This window comes from Pongo pygmaeus, chromosome 15, assembly GCF_028885625.2.
Source record: "Pongo pygmaeus isolate AG05252 chromosome 15, NHGRI_mPonPyg2-v2.0_pri, whole genome shotgun sequence".
In the NCBI taxonomy this organism is placed as follows: domain Eukaryota; kingdom Metazoa; phylum Chordata; class Mammalia; order Primates; family Hominidae; genus Pongo; species Pongo pygmaeus.
Window position 1 is genome coordinate 87,683,241 of NC_072388.2, and position 23,418 is coordinate 87,706,658.

Genomic DNA, 23,418 nt, shown 5'->3' on the forward strand with positions numbered 1-23,418 from the left:
AATGGGATGGCTGGGTCAAATGATATTTCTAGTTCTAGATCCCTGAGGAATCGCCACATTGACTTCCACAATGGTTGAACTAGTTTGCAGTCCCACCAACAGTGTAAAAGTGTTCCTATTTCTTCACATCCTCTCCAGCACCTGTTGTTTCCTGACTTTTTAATGATCACCATTCTAACTGATGTGAGATGGTATCTCATTGTGTTTTTGATTTGCATTTCCCTGATGGCCAGTGATGATGAGCATTTTTTCATGTGTCTTTTGGCTGCATAAATGTTTTCTTTTGAGAAGTGTCTGTTCATATTCTTTGCCCACTTTTTGATGGGGTTGTTTGTTTTTTTCTTGTAAATCTGTTGGAGTTCATTGTAGATTCTGGATATTAGCCCTTTGTCAGATGAGTAGGTTGCGAAAATTTTCTCCCATTTTGTAGGTTGCCTGTTCACTCTGATGGTAGTTTCTTTTGCTGTGTAGAAGCTCTTTAGTTTAATTAGATCCCATTTGTCAATTTTGGATTTTGTTGCCATTGCTTTTGGTGTTTTAGACATGAAGTCCTTGCCCATGCCTATATCCTGAATGGTATTGCCTAGGTTTTCTTGTAGGATTTTTATGGTTTTAGGTCTAACATTTAAGTCGTTAATCCATTTTGAATTAATTTTTGTATAAGGTGTAAGAAAGGGATCCAGTTTCAGTTTTCTACATATGGCTAGCCAGTTTTCCCAGCACCATTTATTAAATAGGGAATCCTTTCCCCATTTCTTGTTTTTGTCAGGTTTGTCAAACATCAGATGGTTGTAGATACGCAGCATTATTTCTGAGGGCTCTGTTCTGTTCCATTGATCTATATCTCTGTTTTGGTACCAGTACCGTGCTGTTTTGGTTACTGTAGCCTTGTAGTATAGTTTGAAGTCAGGTAGTGTGATGCCTCCAGCTTTGTTCTTTTGGCTTAGGATTGACTTGGCGATGCGGGCTCTTTTTTGGTTCCATATGAACTTTAAAATAGTTTTTTCCAATTCTGTGAAGAAAGTCATTGGTAGCTTGATGGGGATGGCATTGAATCTATAAATTACCTTGGGCAGTATGGCCATTTTCATGATATTGATTCTTCCTACCCATAAGCATGGAATGTTCTTCCATTTGTTTGTATCCTCTTTTATTTCATTGAGCAGTGGTTTGTAGTTCTCCTTGAAGAGGTCCTTCATATCCCTTGTAAGTTGGATTCCTAGGTATTTTATTCTCTTTGAAGCAATTGTGAATGGGAGTTCACTCATGATTTGGCTGTTTGTCTGTTATTGGTGTATAAGAATGCTTCTGATTTTAGTACATTGATTTTGTATCCTGAGACTTTGCTGAAGTTGCTTATCAGCTTAAGGAGATTTTGGGCTGAGACAATGGGGTTTCTAGATACACAGTCATGTCATCTGCAAACAGGGACAATTTGACTTCCTCTTTTCCTAATTGAATACCCTTGATTTCCTTCTCCTGCCTAATTGCCCTGGCCAGAACTTCCAACACTATGTTGAATAGGAGTGGTGAGAGAGGGCATCCCTGTCTTGTGCTGGTTTTCAAAGGGAATGCTTCCAGTTTTTGCCCATTTAGTATGATATTGACTGTAGGTTTGTCATAGATAGCTCTTATTATTTTGAGATACATTCCATCAGCACCTAGTTTATTGAGAGTTTTTAGCATGAAGGGTTGTTGAATTTTGTCAAAGGCCTTTTCTGCATCTATTGAGATAATCATGTGGTTTTTGTCTTTGGTTCTGTTTATATGCTGGATTACATTTATGGATTTGCAAATTTTGAATCAGCCTTGCATCCCAGGGATGAAGCCCACTTGATCATGGTGGGTAAGCTTTTTGATATGCTGCTGGATTCAGTTTGCCAGTATTTTATTGAGGATTTTTGCATCATTGTTCATCAAGGATATTGGGCTAAAATTCTCTTTTTTGGTTGTGTCTCTGCCAGGCTTTGGTATCAGGATGATGCTGGCCTCATAAAATGAGTTAGGGAGGATTCCCTCTTTTTCTATTGATTGGAATAGTTTCAGAAGGAATGGTACCAGCTCCTCCTTGTACCTCTGGTAGAATTTGGCTGTGAATCCATCTGGTCCTGGACTTTTTTTTGTTGGTAAGCTATTGATTATTGCCACAATTTCAGAGCCTGTTATTGGTCTATTCAGAGATTCAACTTCTTCCTGGTTTAGTCTTGGGAGGGTGTATGTGTCCAGGAATTTATCCATTTCTTCTAGATTTTCTAGTTTATTTGAGTAGAGGTGTTTGTAGTATTCTCTGATGGTAGTTTGTATTTCTGTGGGATTGGTGGTGATATCCCCTTTATCATTTTTTATTGCGTCTATTTGATTCTTCTCTCTTTTCTTCTTTATTAGTCTTGCTAGCGGTCTATCAGTTTTGTTGATCTTTTCAAAAAACCAACTCCTGGATTCATTAATTTTTTGAAGGGTTTTTTGTGTCTCCATTTCCTTCAGTTCTGCTCTGATTTATTTCTTGCCTTCTGCTAGCTTTTGAATGTGTTTGCTCTTGCTTTTCTAGTTCTTTTAATTGTGATGTTAGGGTGTCCATTTTGGATCTTTCCTGCTTTCTCTTGTGGGCATTTAGTGCTATAAATTTCCCTCTACACACTGCTTTGAATGTGTCCCAGAGATTCTGGTACGTTGTGTCTTGGTTCTCGTTGGTTTCAAAGAACATCTTTATTTCTGCCTTCATTTCGTTACATACTCAGTAGTCATTTAAGAGCAGGTTGTTCAGTTTCCATGTAGTTGAGCGGTTTTGAGTGAGTTTCTTAATCCTGAATTCTAGTTTGATTGCACTGTGATCTGAGAGACAGTTTGTTATAATTTCTGTTCTTTTACATTTGCTGAGGAGTGCTTTACTTCCAACTATGTGGTCAATTTTGGAATAGGTGTGGTGTGGTGCTGAAAAAAATGTATATTCTGTTGATTTGGGGTGGAGAGTTCTGTAGATGTCTATTAGGTCCGCTTCGTGCAGAGCTGAGTTCAATTTCTGGGTATCCTTGTTAACTTTCTGTCTCGTTAATCTGTCTAATGTTGACGGTGGGGTGTTAAAGTCTCCCATTATTAATGTGTGGGAGTCTAAGTCTCTTTGTAGGTCACTCAGGACTTGCTTTATGAATCTGGGTGCACCTGTATTGGGTGCATATATATTTAGGATAGTTAGCTCTTCTTGTTGAATTGATCCCTTTACCATTATGTAATGGCCTTCTTTGTCTCTTTTGATCTTTGTTGGTTTAAAGTCTGTTTCATCAGAGACTAGGATTGCAACCCCTGCCTTTTTTTGTTTTCCATTTGCTTGGTAGATCTTCCTCCATCCCTTTATTTTGAGCCTATGTGTGTCTCCACATGTGAGATGGGTTTCCTGAATACGTAATATCTTAAGAAATAAAATAGTTATTTAATTACATGCAATTTTTTTGGTAAAAACTCTCCAAACAGCATACTGTCATTTTCTTCTAGTATTACAACCATATCTCAGGAGAAAAACAGAGAAACCTTTTTTTTAAAATGTGTCTGGCAATAAAGACTTTATGAAACAAGCTTATCTATCCTGGCCTGGGTTCTCCATAGAGGAGGAAAAATCATACTTGAGAATTCACAAACACAGGGTGGCTTTCATAAACCTCAAATTCAAATTTATACTAATTACATGATTTATGTAATCCCAATTAAATAAATTTTCAGTGGTTCTCGATGGTAGCACCCCAGACACCTGAAGAGAGAAACACAAAATCTCTAGCTTTCAAATTTTTATGTTAATTTTAGGTTCCAAAATACTCATAGTGATAATCTAACACCATTATTTCCAAATTTTAAAAAAATCTGATCTCTGAATCATTAGCATCCAGAGTAAACACGGGTTATATTGTTTTTCAAAAAAATGTCCTCAATCCCGACATCATGGGATTCCCACACCCTCGATCCAGACATCATGGGATTCCCACAGGTAAAGTCCAATCAAACATGAACTTACAATACAAATTTAAAATGCACAAGAAGATGGACCACTAGGAGGGAGTCAGCAGAAAAAAAAACAAAAACCAAAACAAAAAAACAAGAAAACATCCAAAAGAATGGTAAGAAAAACACAGCATAATGAGATCCTTGGAGATAATTAGATTTTATATTCTTTATCTGAAATGGGTAGTTAAGATTAAAGATAGAAAAGAGTAAATCTAAAATATAAACAAGAAGTATGATGTTAAAATATCTCAGGCAAACTTGAAAACAAATAAAAGTTATAAAAATGACAATTATCAAAATTAACTAATGGGTAGGTTAAAAAACAGATGGGAATGAACTGCTATAAAGAGAATTAAAAACTAGAATAAAGATCTGAAAAAATTACACAGATGCTACACAGAGACAGACAGAAAACATGAAATGAGCAAGACAAGGACTAATAGTGCAGAATTAAAAAACAGAAAGTTCATTTTAAACTTGGAATTGGCCGGGGGCCGTGGCTCACGCCTATAATCCCAGCACTTTGGGAGGCCGAGGCGGGCAGATCATGACGTCAGGAGATTGAGACCAGCCTGGCCAAGACGGTGAAATCCCGTCTCTACTAAAGATACAAAAATTAGCCGGGCGTGGTGGTGGGTGCCTGTAATCCCAGCTACTTGGGAGGCTGAGGCAGAAGAATCACTTGAACCCAGGAGGTGGAGGTTGCAGTGAGCCAAGATCACGCCACTGCACTCCAGCCTGGGCGACAGAGCGAGACTCCATCTCAAAACAAAAAAACAAAAACAAACTCAGAATTGATTATAATTAAAACTTAAATCTGGAGGATGTAAGTTTTTAACAGAAACTTTCCAATATGTTTGGCCAGGAGCAGTGGCTCACACCTGTAATCCCAACACTTTGGAAGGCTGAGGCAGGTGGATCACCTGAAGTCAGGAGTTCAAGACCAGCCTGGCTAACATGGCGAAACCCCGTCTTTACTAAAAATACAAAAAATTAGCCAGGCGTGGTGGCAGCCGCCTGTAATCCCAGCTACTTGGGAGGCTGAGGCAGGAGAATAGCTTGAACCTAGGAGGTGGAGGTGGCAGTGAGCCAAGACTGCGCCATTGCACTCCAGCCTGGGCAACAAGAGCGAAACTGCATCTCAAAAAAAAAAAAAAGAAACTTTCTAATGTCATTCTATAAAGTGCAAAAGGCTGGCAAAAATTTAGAAAGCATTTACTTCATGAACATTAAGAATATATAGGTCGGGCATAGTGGTTCACGCCTGTCATCCCAGCACCTTGGGAGGCCAAGGCAGGTGGATCACTTGAGCCAGGAGTTAGAGACCAGCTTGGGCAACATGGTAAAATCTCATGTCTACACAAAATACAAAAATTAGCTAGGTGTGGTGGTGCATGCCTCTAGTCCCAGCTAACTCAGGAGGCTAAGGTGGGAGGATCACTCGGGCTTGGCACGTAGAAGTTGCAGAGATTGTACCACTGCACTCCAGCCTGGGTGACAGAGTAAAACACTGTCTCAAAAAAAAAAAAAAAAAAAAAAAAAAGAACGTGTTGCCATTTTTATACTTCTTTAACTGGTTGCCATAAAATTGAGTTGTTTGCTAGAAATTTTCCTATGACAAGCTACTTTAACTATAATGAATTATTTTTTATAAAATGTTAAGTCTCAGGATGATAAATGTACATTCATTTGAAGAAAACAGTATTTGCTTATTGAATGATTCAAAGAGATAACTATGTTTTATAATATTTCATCCAGCATGACTTTGGTAATCTTATCATAATTAACCAGTATAAAACCACACATAGCCCTTTTAAGTTAAAATCCACCTGTTTTCCTCTTGAATCAGTGATGATAAAAATTAAAATAAAGGTGAATATACGAGTATATATATATGTTTTTGACACAGGGTCTCGCTTTGTCACCTAGGCTGGAGTACAGTGGCGTGTTCATGGCTCATTGCAGCCTTGGCCTCCTGGGCTCAAGCAGTCTTCCTGCTTCAGCCCCCAAGTAGCTGGGACTACAGGTGCACGCCACCATGCCCAGCTAATTTTTGTATTTTTTTGTAGAGACAGGATTTTTCCACTCCTGAGCTCAAGCAATCTGCCCACCTCGGCCTCTCAAAGTGCTGAGATTACAGGCATGAGCCATCGTGTCTGGCCCTCACAGAAGACTATTTAAAAACAAAAATACAGAATCATGAAATTTCTGAACAACCTAATGTAAAGATCTTGTCCTAGAAGGAGCCACTAACACTAGCAGACAATTTTTCAGTACTGATACAAGACATACATCCACAGATTCGGGAAGCACAACAAATCCTAAGCAGCACACACAAATTCAGAGAAATACATGATGTTATTAAACTACAGAACTGCAGAATAAAGTAAAAGAGAAGTGGAAACAAGAAGAATCATATCTTTCAACCAAGAACTCCAGAAGCAGTTGTATTAGCATTTAAGAATGAGAGTAAACAATCAAAGTATGTTCAGACTAGTGGTATAATAAGGTCAGGGTGGTTGTAACAGTTTACTCTAAGTGGCAATATGCTGCCTATAACTTTTAAATAATAATAATATAACTGAATAAAAATTAATCTGCTTTTTAGGAACGGTGAAGTCAGTGATAAAATACTCTTGCTGCTGGGATAGACCACTCCCACCATTCTGCCCTTGATAAACCACTGATTCAGACAAAAGAAGCTAAGTAAATTTCCAACAAATCTTTTATTAAAGAAACTCTAAGGTAGGAAAAAGAAAATAAAAGTAAAAAGTATGATATCCAAGAAGAAAAGGTGAACAAAGAAATGTATAAGCACAAAAAACCCTGAATAAACAATGTCTGAATAAAACAATAATAATGACAATTGAAGAGGGTTGTGAGGGTAAAAAAAAATTCAATGCTGGACATCAATAACTAAAAAAGGGGAGGACAGTGACCAGAGTTCAAGTGTTCTAGAGACTGTGATAAACTTTAGATTTTTAGTTAAGTTTATACATTAAAAACTGTAACTCTAAAAGAAGAGAACAGACCATGACTTTTAAGTCAATAGAAGAATTACAATTCATGCTACCTAACGTCAAACTGGCCTTTACTGTGGTTAGATAATCCTTTCCTTCATCTGTTGATGCTATTTTTTATATATATATATATATTTATATTTATATTTATATATAAATATATATTTATACATTTATATATATTTATATTTATATATTTATATTTATATACATTTATATTTAAATATATATATTTTTTAAGACAAGGTCTCATTCTGTCCCCCAGGCTGGAGTGCAGTGGCATGATCTCTGCTCACTGCAACCTCTGCCTCCCAGGTTCAAGAGACCCTCCCACCTCCACCTCCCAAGGACCTGGGACTACAGACATGTGCCATCATGCCTGGCTAATGTTTGTATTTTGTGTAGAGACAGAGTTTCGCCATGTTGCCCAGGCTGGTCTTGAACTCCTGAGCTCAAGTGATCCTCCTGCCTCGGCCTCCCAACGTGCTGGGATTACACACGTAAGCCACCGCGCCCAGCCTTGCTATCATATTTTTTAGTTAACTATTCCCAGCTTTTGCAACTAGCACTCTTCCTATAGTATCCTCATCCTATAACATTCCTTGCCACTTTGCTGAGAAACTCAAAGCTGTCCAATATCTTCAACTACCCTAGGTTAATAGTAACAGCCTTGCTCCTATAATTGAGCCTTGCCCATCTCTCTACCCTGACAGCTTCATCTGCCTCCTACAAATGGGCTCGGTTCTATTTACAATATCCTTCCTCAACTGTCTACCCTCTTAGTTTTTAGTTCTTTTTTGAATTTTTTTTAGTCCCCACCATGCCTTAGAAAAGTTTCCAGTTATAAATTATGTATAATCCACAGTCACAAAGGAGAGAAAAACTTAGCTTCTGTTTACCTTCTATATTCTTTATTCAACAAGTTATTGGAAATTTGCTCACTTTAGGCATGATGATAGGAAGTCCCATAAAGCCAAGACTGAGTACAATTACGTTTCTCTATGTGGCACCATGAGCAAGTAGACACTGAATAAATATTTCAACATATTTAAAGTCTTTTTAAAATGTGCCTAGTTTTGCTTTCTTGTATTTGTAAAGGTTAGAAAACTGTGAGAGCTTAATCTACGTTCAAGTCTGAGAGCCTCTTACCCTTTTTCAGCTTCCGGACAGCCAACATACAATGACTAGGAGAGAGATCCCATATTCTTAAGGTTTTATCCTCGCTTACAGTAGCACAGATGGGCAGATAAGGGTGTGTAGCCAAACCCCACACCTCTCCTTCCATGTGTCCCTATAAAGAAAACATAGGATCAATTTAGTGTATGTGTGTGTGTACTTATACAAAGTTTTATTTAGAATAAAGCTAAAGATAACATTCAATAATATATGATAATAGGATACTGAATAGTGAGTAAGTCTATTAAAACTTTTCTGTTTATCTTTGGGAAACACAATAAAATACCTCTGTAACAACTTTAGCTCCGCAGTTACAATATAGTCAAGCTACAATTAAAGTTAGCTTATAATCCTAAAACACTCTCTGGGTGGAGAGAATAGGAATTGGCTGCTCTGGAATGTTAATAATTGCCACACAGGAGGTACTTTCCTGCATGAGAGAGTGAGGAGCTCCACAGACCTGCTCACCAGTGAAACCAGTAAAAATCAATTAAAAAAAAAAAACACACAACCATTCAAAGTCTCTGAAAATAGTTCCAAGGAGATGCAACAAAGGAAGGAACATTTACTCAAGAAAATCTCTTAAAATGTGTTAAGAACAGTGAGAGTCTACGGTATTTAAACTGAGATCCATTCCCTTCCTCCCTCCTCATCTGGTTGGAAACTCCGAGACTGATGCAACCAAGAACATTAGGCTCTCTCTCCGCACAGCTCGCGGTCAGAGTGCCATCTTCCCAGGTAGGGCAGGATGTCAGCATTTCTCACCCTGCCCTCAGCCTCCTGTTGCTGAGTCTAAATTCTTGTTGAGCTCAGCTGACAGGTGGGAGATAACTTCTGCCCAGCCCCTCCTCCAGATGGAGGCTCTACTTCGGATGTGGTGCCTCTGAGAATAATGGGGTCCTGGTGGTAACCCAGGAACAGCTGAGACTACTGTCCCCTCTCCCCTTACCAAGTACTCAGGGCCTAAGGCCTGAGATACTCAAAGATAAGGATTCCATTGACCTCACTCTCAACTCCAGAGCCCTGGTTCAGAGATTCTGCCTGGAGGGAGAGGCAATCCAGAAAACCAGATAGCTCCTAATCTCTTCTCAAAGGAACTGACTTCATTTACAGCAGAGTGTGAAAAAGCTCATGCATAAGTATGTCTCAAAAACAGTGAAAATTGTTTTGAAAATTTCTTAACTATTCTTCAATATTTTTTCTTCTATATGGTTTTTAATATCTTTCCAGAATCTGTAAAAAATCTAATAAAAAGTAATTGGGAGGAGACTGGTAGGCTCACTGGAAATATAGGCTAAACCACAGGCCAGCTAGTTTGTCCAAGAGAACCAGTAAACTCTCAGAGATAGCTGGGAGGAGCCTGCCTGGAGTCAGAAACAAACCTCAAACATTAACCTTGGGAAATATCCCTTTAAAGGAGCCTGAATTTGATTGGTTTAGCCTGTGGCACAATTTATACCCAAGGAAAATGTTGAAAACAATAGAGCAATAAGCTAGCAATTAAAGGAGTTTAACAGTTGGGTGTGGTCAGGGAAAGAGACAAAGATGAGGGAACCCTTCCTGAATTACGTTATACAGCCATTATTACCCTGATATCAAAGCCAGACAAAGATATCACAAAAAACCAATATCTCTTATAAATACTGATGCTAAAATCCTCAACAAAATACTGGCAAACCAAATCCAATACATATAAACATTAGATATCACAACCAAGTGGGATTTACCCCAAGAATGCAAGATTGACATAACATCAAAAATCAATTAATGTAATACACTACATATCAACAGAATTAAAAATGAAAAACACATGATCAGCTTAATAGATATAGAAAAAGCATTTGACAAATCCCTCCCCATCTATGATGAAAATGCTCCACAAATTTGGAATAAAAGGGTAGTAACTCCTCAACTTAAACTTAGTAAGGAGCATCTATGAAAAACCCAGTTTTTTATACTCAATGGTGGAAGACTAGATGCTTTCACTCTAAGATCAGGAACAAGACAAGGATGTTCTGTTCTCACCACTTACATTTAACAGTGTACTAGAGGTTCTAGTCAAGACAATTGGACAAGAAAAAGAAATAGCAGGCATCCAGATTGGACAAGAAGAAGTAAAACTATGTGTATTTACAGATGACATAATGTTGTACACAGAAAATCCTAAATAATCCATTATAAAACTATCAGAACTAACAAATGAGGACAGCAAGTTTACAGGTTATAAGGTTAATGTACAAAATCTACTGCATTTTGATACACTAGAAATGAACAATATGCAATCAAAATTAAGAAAACAGTTGTATTTATAACAGCATCAAAAATAATGAAAGTTAAAAATAAATTTAACAAAATGAGTGCAAGATCTGTACACTGAAAACTACAAAACACGCAGAAAAAGTTAAAAGAAGATCTAATTAAATAGGGACCTATCCCATGTTCATGGACTGAAAGACTTAATGTTAGGATGGCATTACTCCCCAAACTGATCATGGAATAGTGTTGCTACAAACATTGTACAGTTTTTGTTGTTGTTGTTGTTGTTGTTAATATATGTAAACATTTCTGTAGGGTATACACATTCCTATACTTGTAATTACTATCATTTTATAATATTTTTATTTCTAGCATAGAGAGTTTCTCAAAGCTTTCTTAACTATTCTTGAATATTTTTTCTTCTATATGGTTTTTAATATCTTTCCAGAATTTGTGAAAAATCTAATTAAAATTTTGATTGTGATTAAATTTATATAACTTATTTTATTCTTTAGTAAAATCTTACAGTTTTCTTAACACAAGTCGTGCATATTTTTAGCTATATTTATTCCCAGTTATTATATTTTTTGTGTATTTTTTTTTTTTTTTTTTTAAGAAATGAGATCTCCCTCTGTCACCCAGGTTGCCATGCAGTGGTGCAATCATAGTTTACTGTACCCTTGAACTCCTGGGCTCAAGTGATCCTCCTACATTAGCCTCCTGAGTAGCTGGGACTACACATGTGTGCAAGAAAACCCAGCTAATTTTATTTAGAGGTGTGGTGGTGGGGGGCTCACTATGTTGCCCAGCCTGGTCTTGAAACCTCAGCTTCAAGTGATTGTCCCACCTTGGCCTCTTGAGTAGCTGGGATTATAGGCATGAGCAACTGCACTTGGTACAAGTAGCATTTTATTTTTATTTATTTATTTATTTATTTATTTGTTTATTTATTTATTTATTGAGAGGGAATCTTGCTCTGTTGCCCAGGCTGGAGTACAGTGGTGCAATCTTGGCTCTGCAACCTCTGCCTCCCAGGTTCAACCAATTCTCCTGCCTCAGCCTCCTGAGTAGCTGGGATTACAGGTGCCTGCCACCATGCCCGACTAATTTTTGTATTTTTAGTAGAGACGGAGTTTCACCACATTGGCCAGGCTGGTCTCGAACTCCTGACCTCGTGATTCACCTCCCCCAGCCTCCCAAAGTGCTGGGATTAGAGGTGTGAGCCACTGCACCCATCCAGCAAGTAGCATTTTTAATATCATATTTTCTAACTAGTTATTGCTAGTATATAGAAACACTATTGATTTTTATAAGTGGATTTTGCATCTAATCACTTTACAGAACTCTTTAATTAGTTCTAATAATTTTTCAGTTTATTCCCTTGATATTCAAGGTATAGGGCTATAATATCCAGAAATACCAACACTGTTGTCCATTCCTTTCCAACACATACATCTTAATTATTGTTTTGTTTTACTGGATTGGCTAAGACCTCACACAAAACGTTGGACAATAATGGTGTGATCTGGTATCCTTGTCTTGCTTCCGATCTCAAGAAGATAATAAGACATTTGAAATCTTGAACTCTACAATAAATACTAAAAACAATGGGACATTTTAAACATTTTTAACTGGGAGGCCAAAGCTTTGGCACTTTAAGTTCCTATGTAAGCAAACCAAAGCCCAATGTAAACAGTGAAATGAAACTAGAGACTATGCCAATCAGAATCTGCAACTAATCTGCAACTAATCTCTAAGTAAGGTCTTTCCACTCTAACCAATCAAGTACATTTTCTTTGTCTTACTTCTGCACTCAGCCTATAAAATCTCACTGCCCACACTGCTACAGCAGATCTCTCTGAGCCTTTTCCAGTGCTGAGTGCTGCCTAATTCATGTTTTTTTTTGTTTTTTGTTTTTTTTTTCCTGAGACAGGGTCTCGCTATGTTGCTCATACTGGGCTCAAGCAATCTGCCCACCACAGCTTCCCGAACTCCTAGGCTCAAGTGATCTGCCTGCCTCAGCCTCCCAAAGTGCTGGGATTACAGGCATGAGCCACCATGCCGGCCCTCTCTTAATGTGCAGGTAAACTCTGTTAAATTTATTTTGTCTAAAGTTTTTCTCTTAACAGACATTATTTGTGACTTCTAAATCTTTTTTCAGTTACGAAACTGTGTTTTTAATAATTTCATATTTGGATTCATCTGTAAAAGCATACTTGTGTTAATATTTTCCAAGACATCACAAACATGTTAAACACCATGACCCCATCATCTTTTTACTTCGAAGACATATTATGTAAGTGAAATTAAACAGTAAGACACCGTTAATTTAGTATGTAACATTTTGTCATCCGTTTACAAATTTTCTGTGACCCATCAAAATGTTATATTAACATTAAAGCATGTTCTCCCCTATGTGTGCTCATTGGTGTCATAACAGTGAAGTGGGGGTTGCAGGAGAAATAAGTCTGTGCTAAGAAAATTCTTTTTCAGGGTAAAAAGGCAAGCCAAAGTTAGGTGTTACTATATAGAGTTGCATAAGGACATTTTTTCGTCAGGATATATCCTGTTTCATTTACTGTTTTATGGTGTTATTTCCCTATTTTCCAGAAAAATATAATACACAGAAGAAATATAAATCTAAAAATCAAATCCACCATTCCTGATGGAAATGTTAAGGATCATATAACCAGCACCTAATCCTGCTATTTAATTTTATATCTCTATCACATAATTTTTATATTTCTGGATTTTTGTTTTATTATTTACATCTTTTCACTGATATTTAATTTTCAGTAATAAAATTTTAGCATACATTCATACATTCATTTTTATTTTTTCTTAGAAACTTAAGAATGGCCTAATGAAGAGTTTCAGAGAAAAATAATTGCCTTAGGTGCAACAAATATACCTTACATAAATAAAATTTAAAACAGACTGGGTTAAATTAATTACAACTGGTTTTTCTTTTCATTGGTCCCTTATTTTGTGATAAGAAATTACTCAAAATATTGGCAATTATTCGATAGAAGAATATGTATATTTACTGATACCCAATCATTTCATTATAACCAAATTAAAATTTTTTCTGTATACATCAACAAATATTTCCCTAATTTAACATTATTTTTCATCACTGTCAACTTTTGGCTCTTATATATTGAAATAATCAATTGTATGTAAAGAAAAAAAAGCAAAGTAGCATTTAAAATTACCTGAACCAGAAGTGTTATTGGGCCACTTTTATCCACTTCTAGTATTTCACCATTCTTTGTGCCAACTAAAATATGACCATGTCCTAATGATATGGCACGTATAGATGGATTATCTTCCAAGAGAAGACCTGAAATGTTAAATGAAGATGTTCTTTTAGACATACAGTTACCATAATACAACGGTGTATATATTGCCAATTAAGCTATTTTGACAGTGAAAATCACATTACAAGGTTTTCTCCTGTATTTTAAGTATTCTAATAAATGTACTATGTTAACCTCAATCATTCAATTTAGTAATCTCTAAATAAGTACCACCTATGTATTATAAGTCTATGATTCTATTCTCAGATTCCCTCCTACCATTCCAACAACTATTGGTTTACCTCTTCTTATATTAGCCCTTCCTTATCCATCTCCTGCCCCTCTTAGAGTATTTACAATATTCTTATTTGTAATTTTAATTCAATTCAAGATACATAGTCAGCCCTCAGTATCCTTGGGGGATTGATTCGAGGACAACCACAGATACCAAAGTCTATGGATGCTCAAGTTCCTCATATAAAATGGTGTAGTATTTGCATATAACCCACACACATCATTCCATATTTTTTTCCTTTTTTTTTTTTTTAAAAAAAATAGGATGGGGTTTTGCCATTTTGCCCAGACTGGTCTCAAACTCCTGGGCTCAGGAGTTCCACCCACCTGGGCCTCCCAAAGTATTGGGATTACAGATGTGGGCCACCACGCCTGGCCCCCATATGCTTTAAATCACTTTTAGATTGCTTATATCTAGTACAGTGTAAATGCTATGTAAATAGCTGTTATACTGTATTTGTAATTTATATTATTTTTATTGTTCTATTGTTACTTTTTATTTTTCTCTCGCATATTTTCTATTTGCAGTTGGTTGAATCTGAGGATATGGAACCCACAGATACAGAGGGCCAACTATATTTATTTATGTCTACTTGTCCTAGGGAGGCTTCAGCAACATATTAGTAAAGATGATAGACTCAACTCATACCCTTACAGAGCATACAGTGAGGAAAACAGACCCTGTGTTAGGGGCATATTGAAATAGGAGCACATAGCAGTGGAATCTAACTTTTTTGAGAGGAGATGAGGGTGGGGGAAATCATCCTAGAAAAAATCAGGTTTGATATTTGAAAAATAAGTATGTTGTCAAGTAACTGGAGGGGGCAGAAGGGAAGAGGAAGGACATGTTTTAGGAAAAAGTAAAAACAGGTAGAAAGGCCCAGAGGTCAGAGAGAGTGTGGTGCCATGCCTTAAAGGAAGAAATGCACTCAAAGACGAGTTAACGGGTGCAGCACACCAACATGGCACATGTATACATATGTAACAAACCTGCACATTGTGCACATGTACCCTAGAACTCAAAGTATAATAATAATAATAATAAAGAAAATGCACCCTCTGGGCCCACAGCCCGGAGGATGGTCGGCGGACAGGGAGTTGGGCCTGATGCTGTCCTTGCACCCTTCCTCCTCTTCAAAAAAAAAAGGGAGGCCAAGCACAGTGGCTCATGCCTGTAATTTCAGTGCTTCGGGAGGCCAAGTTTAGAGGATCATTTGAGTTTGAGACCAGCCTGGACAACATAGAGAAACTCTGGCTGTACAAAAATTTGAAAATTTGCTGAGTATGGTGGCAGGCGCCTTTAGTCCCAACTACTCAGGAGGCTGAGGCAGGAGGACTGCTTGAGTCTAGGGGTTCAAGGTTTCAGTGAGCTATGATTGCACCACTGCACTCCAGCCTGGGCAGCATAGCAGGACCCTGTCTCTTAAATAAATCAACCAATCAACAAACAAATAGCAAAGGGAAAAAATGCCTGAGAGGCTACAGAGGCAGGGTCAACAAAATGCCAAGGTGAAACAAAATGTGAAAGTTGCACACAAGTTCCTGACTGGTGATAAATGTGATGTTCACATGGAAATTTTCTTTGGAAAATTAATCTTGAAATTAGGATTCATAATCTTGTATTTCACTAATATTTTACCATGTGTATCATAGAAAATAGATTTTTGAAAAGATGGCAATGATTCTGGTATCCAGTTAAGTGATTTCTTCCACTTAATGCTGATGCCCAACAAGACGGAAAAATATATGCCATGTGTTCCACCTCAGTGATCAAGCATATTAATGAGCAATTAATCTTTTTTCCTATAAAAAGCCCCACTAAGTCTCAAATCACCTTTAGATCCTGGGGCCAATGCAGCTCTTTTTATAGCATAGGTCTTGAGACATCTTTCAAAAGAGTCATCCCAAAGAGCTACTATACCATCTTTTCCTCCAGTTACAAACCCCTATGAAAAAAAAAAGGTTCAAGTTAATAAAGATCTAAATATTTTTTTAAATAGTAACCTTTTTTCCTTATATTGAAAACTTCTAGAAAAAAGAAAATAGTCAAAAGTTACAGCTTGGAAAGAATAGGAATTAGCATAAGAATCCATTGTGTTTTTAAACCGTCTACATGGAATCTGCAACAATATTTACAGTGACTCTAAACATTTTACTTTTAGATAGGGCTTTAGAAACATAGTTTCTAAAATCTGTAACTATAAGTTAGATCACCACTCTCAGAAAGTTACATATATCCTCCTGGAGTCTACATAATAACCTCATCCTTAAAAAGAGAAAACAAAAATGGTAACTACCTGATAGGATATGGTGATTATATATAAACAGTCGATTTTTGACACATAGTATGAGCTTAAGAACATGAAGTTAAATTAAAAAAAAAAACAGAACAAAAAAAAAAACAACAACAACAACAGCAGACCTGGCTGGCACTGTGGCTCATGCCTGTAATACAATACTTTGACGGCTGAGGTGGGAGAATAACTTAAGCCCAGGAGTTGGAGACTACCCTGGGCAACATAATCTCTACCAAAAAATTTTTAAAAATTAGATGGGTGTGGGTGGCACTTGCCTGTAGTCACAGCTACTCATGAGGCTGAGGCAGGAGGATTTCTTGAGCCCAGGAGCTGGAGGCTGCAGTGAGCTATGACCACACCACTGCGCTCCAGCTTGGGTGACAGAGTGAGACACTGTCTCAAAACAAAACACTGCAGACCTATTTCATTCTATGTTCGGGAGTTTGAAAAGAGAAACAAAGAAAGGTCAAGATGACCCTAGCCCACAGACTACTGCTGGATAGTCCAGGCAAGTAGAAAGGCAGTGTTCCTTTACTTCTTAAAATGCTCTACACTCCAGGACAAATTATGTTTAATTTAAAATCTCTTTAGGTTACTTACTTTTTCCAATGCATGCATACTGAACACTGGCCCATCATGCGCTTTCACTGTTTTTACAAGAAAGATGTCTCTCCAGATACACACATCTCCTGTGGATGTTCCAGAAAAAGCCATCTCTTCAGTCCATCCATACACTGCACACATCATTGTGTCATTTTTCCCCAGTGTGCCTATGTAGCCTTTTCTTCCAATCAATCCTCCCCCTAGTTCACAAAAAATATTATGAAAGTACCACTTTCAAAATGTACTCAATTATAAAGAAGCAAAGTTTCTTTTCTACTGTTGTTGTTGTTGTTTGAATAGAAAGGCATGCAACAGTAAGGAGAACTGAAAACTACAGGTGTCTCAATCAGTGATGTGGGTAACACCTTGCATAGCTGCATTTAGACCATAACTTTTTAGATAAACAAAGACCTGGACCAAGTCTGTTTTAATCAGCCCTTAGCACTTTCGATGTTTTTTAAAGTTTTTATTATGACATATTTAAGAATACAAAAAGGCATTTAAAAACCCCAATACAATGAATGCCTATATATCCACTGACCTACAAAAAGATCCCAAAGTAACTGAAATGTCATGCCAATCTTATCTCCCTTCTTCACCCTTTACTATTGTGAACGTGATACTGATTATTCTCATGCATTCCTTTACATGTAAATATTTGTGAATTTTTAAGCAATCTCATATTTTTTTCATGTTTTAAATTTTTCTGAAAATATCATCCTGTATGTATTCTTTACAATTTGCTTTATTCACCAATGATTTGTTATAGATTTTTTTACATGTTAGAAAACTCACTTTCATAACCATATAGCATTCCATTATATAAATATACCATGGCTTATCCATTTTCCTATTAATGGAGATTTAAGTTACTTCCAAGTTTTTGCTATTAAAAGCAATGCTGCTTTAAACATTCTTGTAAAGGCCTCTTCTATACAAGTGCAACAGTTTCCCTAGGAATGCCTGGGAGTAGTAATAGGGTAATGTGCAAAAGGCATAGCATATAGATCAGAGAGGGATCAGCTCTTGCCAAACAGTTTTCCGAAGTTTGTATACCAATGTACGCTCCTACTAACAGTGAAAATAATTCCTTGTTTCTCACCTTTGGGAACAGTTTGTGTTGTCACACTGGGGAATACGAAACACCAACGGAATTTTATTGTGGTTTAAATTTGCATTTCTGTGAATATTATGCTTGATCATATTTTCATATTTTTACTGGCTATCATTACCTATTGATATCTCTTCCCCATTTTTCCCAATTGGACCCACAAATTCCTTCCTTCCTTCCTTCATTCATTTAAGAAATATATTAGCTGGGTATGGTGGTGTACGCCTGTGGTCCCAGCCACTTGAGAGGCTGAGGCAGGAGGATAGCTTGAGCCTGAGAGGCAGAGGTTGCAGTGAGCCATGATTGCGCCACTACGCTCCAGCCTGCGTGACAGAGCAAAACCCTATCTCCAAACAAAGAGAGAGAGAGAGAGAGAGAGAAAGAAAGAAAGAAAAAACAAATATACATGCCAGGCACTATTCAATGTACCAGGGATAGACTTATGAACAGAAAGGGCAAGACAACAAAATTCCCTAGAGCTTCATGGTGAGAGACAGTCAATAAATGTAACAAGTAAAATATACACTGTGTTAGATGATGATGGGTGCTTTGGAGAAAATAGAAGCATAAAAAGGAGACAGGAAGTGGGAGGAGTCCATTTTAAGTAGGATGGTTAAGGTAAGCCTCATCAAGAAGGTGTATCTAAATGAAGACTTGAAGGAGGTAGCAAGAGCAAGCCATGCTAGAAGAGTGTTCCAGGCAGAGGGAGTAGCCAAGTGCAAAGGCCCTGATACAACAACATGACTGAAATCACTAAGTAACATCCAGGGAGACTAGTATGGAGTAGCAAAGAAGGGGAGACAGTAATGGGAAATGGGGTTGGAGAGGTCAAAGGCAGTACTGCAGGCCATTGTAAGGATGGCCTACTTTTGCTTTACATGAGATGCAAAACATTTGAGTAGTGAAATGACAAGATCTGGCAACTGATTTATTAAGAGGTTCATTCTGACTTCTGGATTGAGAATAGATACAAGGGAGGTCAAGGATGAAAGGAGTTAGAAGGCTATTTCAATCATCTGGGCAAATGGTAAAGGTGGCAGACCAAAGTGATATCATAGAAGATGACGAAAAGTGGTTAGATTCCAAATGTATTCAGAAGACTGTCTTTTCTCAACATAGAAGGCAGAGTCATTAGTGACCTTGTAAGAGCAGCTGAGTGGAGTGGTGAGGGGAAAAAAACTAGATTAGACTTTTCTGAAGAGAAAAAAAGAGAACATAAATTGCAAATTGAAAGTAGGAACAACTGTTTAGAGGTGGTTTAGCATAGAAGTAAGATGACAAATTGATCAGCAACTGGAGGATAAAGTGGAAAAGGGTTTTGTGTCACTTATTTAAGATGGAGAAATCACATCACACTTGTATGCTGAAGGGAAAGTCAGTAGAGAGGAAAACTGATGACACAGTAGAGAAAGGGTAGAAGAGTTAGAGTGACATCCTTGAGTAGATGAGAGAAAGAATCTAGTGCACAAATGGAAGAACTGGCCTTTACTAGAGGGCAAACTATCTTCTAGAGCAGGGTGGGGAAACAACGGGCTGCATGCCAAATCCTGCCACTACCTGTTTTTGTACAATGTCCACTAGAGCAGGTTAGCACTCTGAGCTGCAGAGACCAAGTCTGTTTACTTCTCTGCAACCAGGGTCTGCCTCCTTGGTTTGTGGCTGTAACTAGCATCTGCCCAGAGTCTGGGCTGGTCCCCACCTACAAGCTAGAGACTCTGCTAATGGCAACTGCTGGGTATCTGGCAGTGGAATCTCAGTCTAGTAGTTGCCCCACTTCTGGTCAGCTGCCCAAATTCAGAAGGTTGGGCTCTCCAGGAACAGAAGGACACACTAGGATCTATGTGTCACTGAGGTAGTGAAGCTCACTACAGTTTCACTCCCCACCAAAACCTGCCAGGCCCATTCCCTGGCAGACAGAATGTCTAATGGCAACAGGGTAAGCCGGGCAGGACAGTTTTCTCTCTTGTTCTATAATTACCTACATAATACCCTTGATTTTGTCCTTTGGCCTAGAAAGCCTAAAATATTTACTATCTGGCCATTTATGGAAAAAGTTTGCCACCTTTGGTTTAGATCATTGACAGCTGGGTTTTCTTGATGATACACACAGCATAACACGTTCCTGTTACATGAGGTCATATAATCAGCTCACATTATTACTGCATCGAAAACTTTCAGTGGCTCCCCATCCCTCTGTCCCTACCATGAATAGAGTTCAAATTCCTTAGGGGAGAGACTAAGAAATCATAACTTGAAATTCTCAAAGCCTAGATCTGGAATGGGAGGCAAGAAGCCCCATGTTAACCTCAAGCCTAAGTCGTCTCCTTCAACCTAGTTTGCCTAAAACTAAGCATTTAGAGGGTTAAACAATAGTTAGGTTAAGTAAGTGGATACTTACTTCCCAATTGGTTAATGAACTCTGTGGATCAGAACCCCAAAAGTAAGGAAGGTTGAAATGCTCATCAAAGCCTTAACATTCATCCTTTTATGCTTCACTTTCAGATCTACTATATGTCTAATCAAACTTAAGAAAGAAAGTTATTCATTTGGAAGTATTTTCATTGCAAGAATATTTACTTTCTTGAAATTTTATTTCAAACAAATTCATAGTTCTTTTCCAAGACAGAAATACTAAGTACAATCGGCCTTCCATGTTCTCAGGTTTTGCATCTGTGGATTTAATAAAACGTGGATTGAAAATATTCCTTTTAAAAAGGATGGGCTGGGCACAGTGGCTCATGCCTGTAATCCCAGCACTTTGGGAGGCCAAGATGGGTTGATCACCTGGGGTCAGGAGTTCGAGACCAGCCTGGCCAACATGGTGAAACCCCATCTCTACTAAAAAATACAAAAATCAGCTGGGTGTGGTGGTGGGCACCTGTAATCCCAGTTACTCAGGAGGCTGAGGCAGGAGAATCACTTGAACCCGGGAGGCGGAGGTTGTAGTGAGCCGAAATCGCACCACTGCACTCCAGCCTGGGCGACAGAGTGAGACTCTGTTTCAAAAAGAAAAAAAGAATGGTTGCTCTGTACTGAATATAAAGACTTTTTTTCCTTGTCATTATTCCCTAAACAACAGTATAACAAACTATTTACATAGCATTTACATTATATTAGGTATTATTGGTAGTCTAGAAATGACTGAAAATATACAGGAGGATGTGCATAAATTATATGCAAATACTATACCATTTTATACAAGGGACTTGTGCAGCATGGATTTGGGTATCCTTGGGGAATCCTGGAACCAATCCCTGATACTTTCTGATGCTGTGAGGTACAACTGTATTATTTGCTGTGAATTTGCAATTACAAGTGACTAAGGTACCCAAATGAAAAGTTTGTTTAAGCATGTGGAAACAAAATTACAAACGTAAAAGTACTTCTTTTTACTTTGTAAACGCATATGCTGTTATCTGATGAGTTTTTGATAAAGTGTTAAATCCAAGACTGAAAATTAATTCATGTCCCATGTAATTTACAACTTGAAAGTTCCTTGAACTTGGGAAATGTCTTCACTAAGTTTATTCTTTTCTAATAATGTTTTACTTCTTCCTATATTTACATATTTTCTCTGAACAGTTTCAATTTATTGAGATTTTGATGTCACATTGCTGGAATTTATAAGTATACTATTTAGAAAACAGACATTTTTTATCTTTTAGTTACAAATGACTAAAGTAATATAACATTCCACTTTTGTATCATTTAATAGCATATAAGTGATTTTTTTAAAATTTTCATTTTCAGTTTAGACTATAGAACATGTCTTTAACAGAAGTAAAAGTCTGGACATAATTTGATTAATCTCATATATTCAATTCTTTTGCAAGTATGAATACTACTGTATTAGTCTGTTCTCACACTGTTCAGAGACATACCCAAGACTGGGTAATCTATAAGGAATAAGGTTTAATTGACTCACAGTTCCACATGGCTGGGGAAGCCTCACAATCATGGCTGAAGGTGAATGAGGAGCAAAGTCACGTCTTACATGGTGACAGGCAAAATTGCTTATGCAGGGGAACTCCCATTTAGAAAACCATCAGATCTCATGAGACTTATTCACTTGCACAAGAACAGTATGGGGAATCACCCCCATGATTCAATTATCTCTACCTGGCCCTGCCCTTGACACATAGCGATTATTACAAGTCAAGGTGAGATTTGGGTGGGGACACAGCCAAACCATATCAACTACATAAATGCAGCCAATAAATGGTAATAAATCTTGTATTTGTTTAAAATGCATCAATATAACAGTAAATTACTTTTAAAAAATAAACTTATTTTAGATAATTTTAGATTTCCAGAAAAGATGCAAAGGTATTACAGAGTATTCTCTTATACACTTCAGTTTCTACTAATGTTAACATCTTTTTTTTTTTTTTTGGAGACAAGGTCTTGCTCTGTTGCCCAGGCTGGAGTGCAGTGGGAGATCACAGCTCACTGCAGCCTTAACCTCCTGGGCTCAAGTGATCCTCCCACCTTATCCTCCCAAGAAGCTGGGACCACAGGTACACACCACCACGCCCAGCTAATTTTTTTTTTTTTTTTTTTTGTAGAGACAGGGTCTCACTATGTTGCCCAGGCTGCTCTTGAACACCTAGGCTCAAGTGATCCTCCCACCTTGGCCTCCCAAAGTGCTGGGATTATAGGCATGAGTCACTGTGCCCAGCCAATGTTAACATCTTATATTACCATAGACCATTTGTTGAAACTAAGAAACCAACATACTTGATACATTATTATTAAATGAACTCAAGACTTCATTCAGATTTCATCAGCTTTTCTCCTAATGTTCCTGTTCTATTACAGGATGCAGTCTAGGGTACACACTGCACTTAGCTAAATTACTTTCAAAAGCAATAATTTCTTAAAATTCTATGGAGTAAAAAAGAAGCACTTTCTTACCTGCTTTACGCCAAAATTTCATGTGTTTAATTCCAGCTGTAATTAGTTTATCAGGCACATAGGGGTTCATCTTTACAGCAAAAATCTTATCTTTACTTCCTCTGAAATAAATATCAAAATGTTTTAGCTCTGAAGATTCATCATTCCCGTATTAATCTCTTGCCTAATCCATATCCTATCTTGATTACTCTATTTACTGAATATTTTACTCCCACTTATCTCTCAGGTTTGGGCTCTGTATTTGTTCTTTTGTCATCATTTTAATATGGTAACTCTGCTCAAGAGAATCTCAAAAGACAGAAATGGTCAAAACTGAACTTCTTTTGGACAGCATCTATAATACCTACTATAGTACTGTGCCATAGGGAATGCTATTTGTGGCATGAATGGGTTAAAGGCAATTTTAAAACAATACTTTGTTATAGCTTAAGATAGCCTTTCCAACTACAAAGTTC

The 23,418-nt window shown here is 37.5% G+C and overlaps 1 protein-coding gene across 10 annotated transcripts in view; it reads right to left on the reverse strand.

The window, feature by feature from the left end:
* Positions 1-23,418, reverse strand: part of EML5 (EMAP like 5) — a 209,296-nt gene that overhangs the window by 68,180 nt on the left and 117,698 nt on the right. For 8 of the 10 annotated variants that reach the window (XR_010123781.1, XR_010123780.1, XM_063651966.1 and 5 more), the window contains exons 17-21: positions 22,964-23,064; positions 16,936-17,138; positions 15,873-15,984; positions 13,661-13,788; positions 8,163-8,304 (exon numbers count right to left, since the gene is read on the reverse strand). Coding sequence is in view for 8 of the 10 variants with exons in the window: in XM_063651966.1 (XP_063508036.1) it covers positions 8,163-8,304; positions 13,661-13,788; positions 15,873-15,984; positions 16,936-17,138; positions 22,964-23,064 (686 nt within the window). In the remaining 2 variants the exon portion in view is untranslated. Of the gene's footprint in view, positions 1-303; positions 3,407-8,162; positions 8,305-13,660; positions 13,789-15,872; positions 15,985-16,935; positions 17,139-22,963; positions 23,065-23,418 lie in introns of those variants that run through there. The other 2 variants (XM_063651971.1, XM_063651965.1) reach the window with 2 other exon arrangements.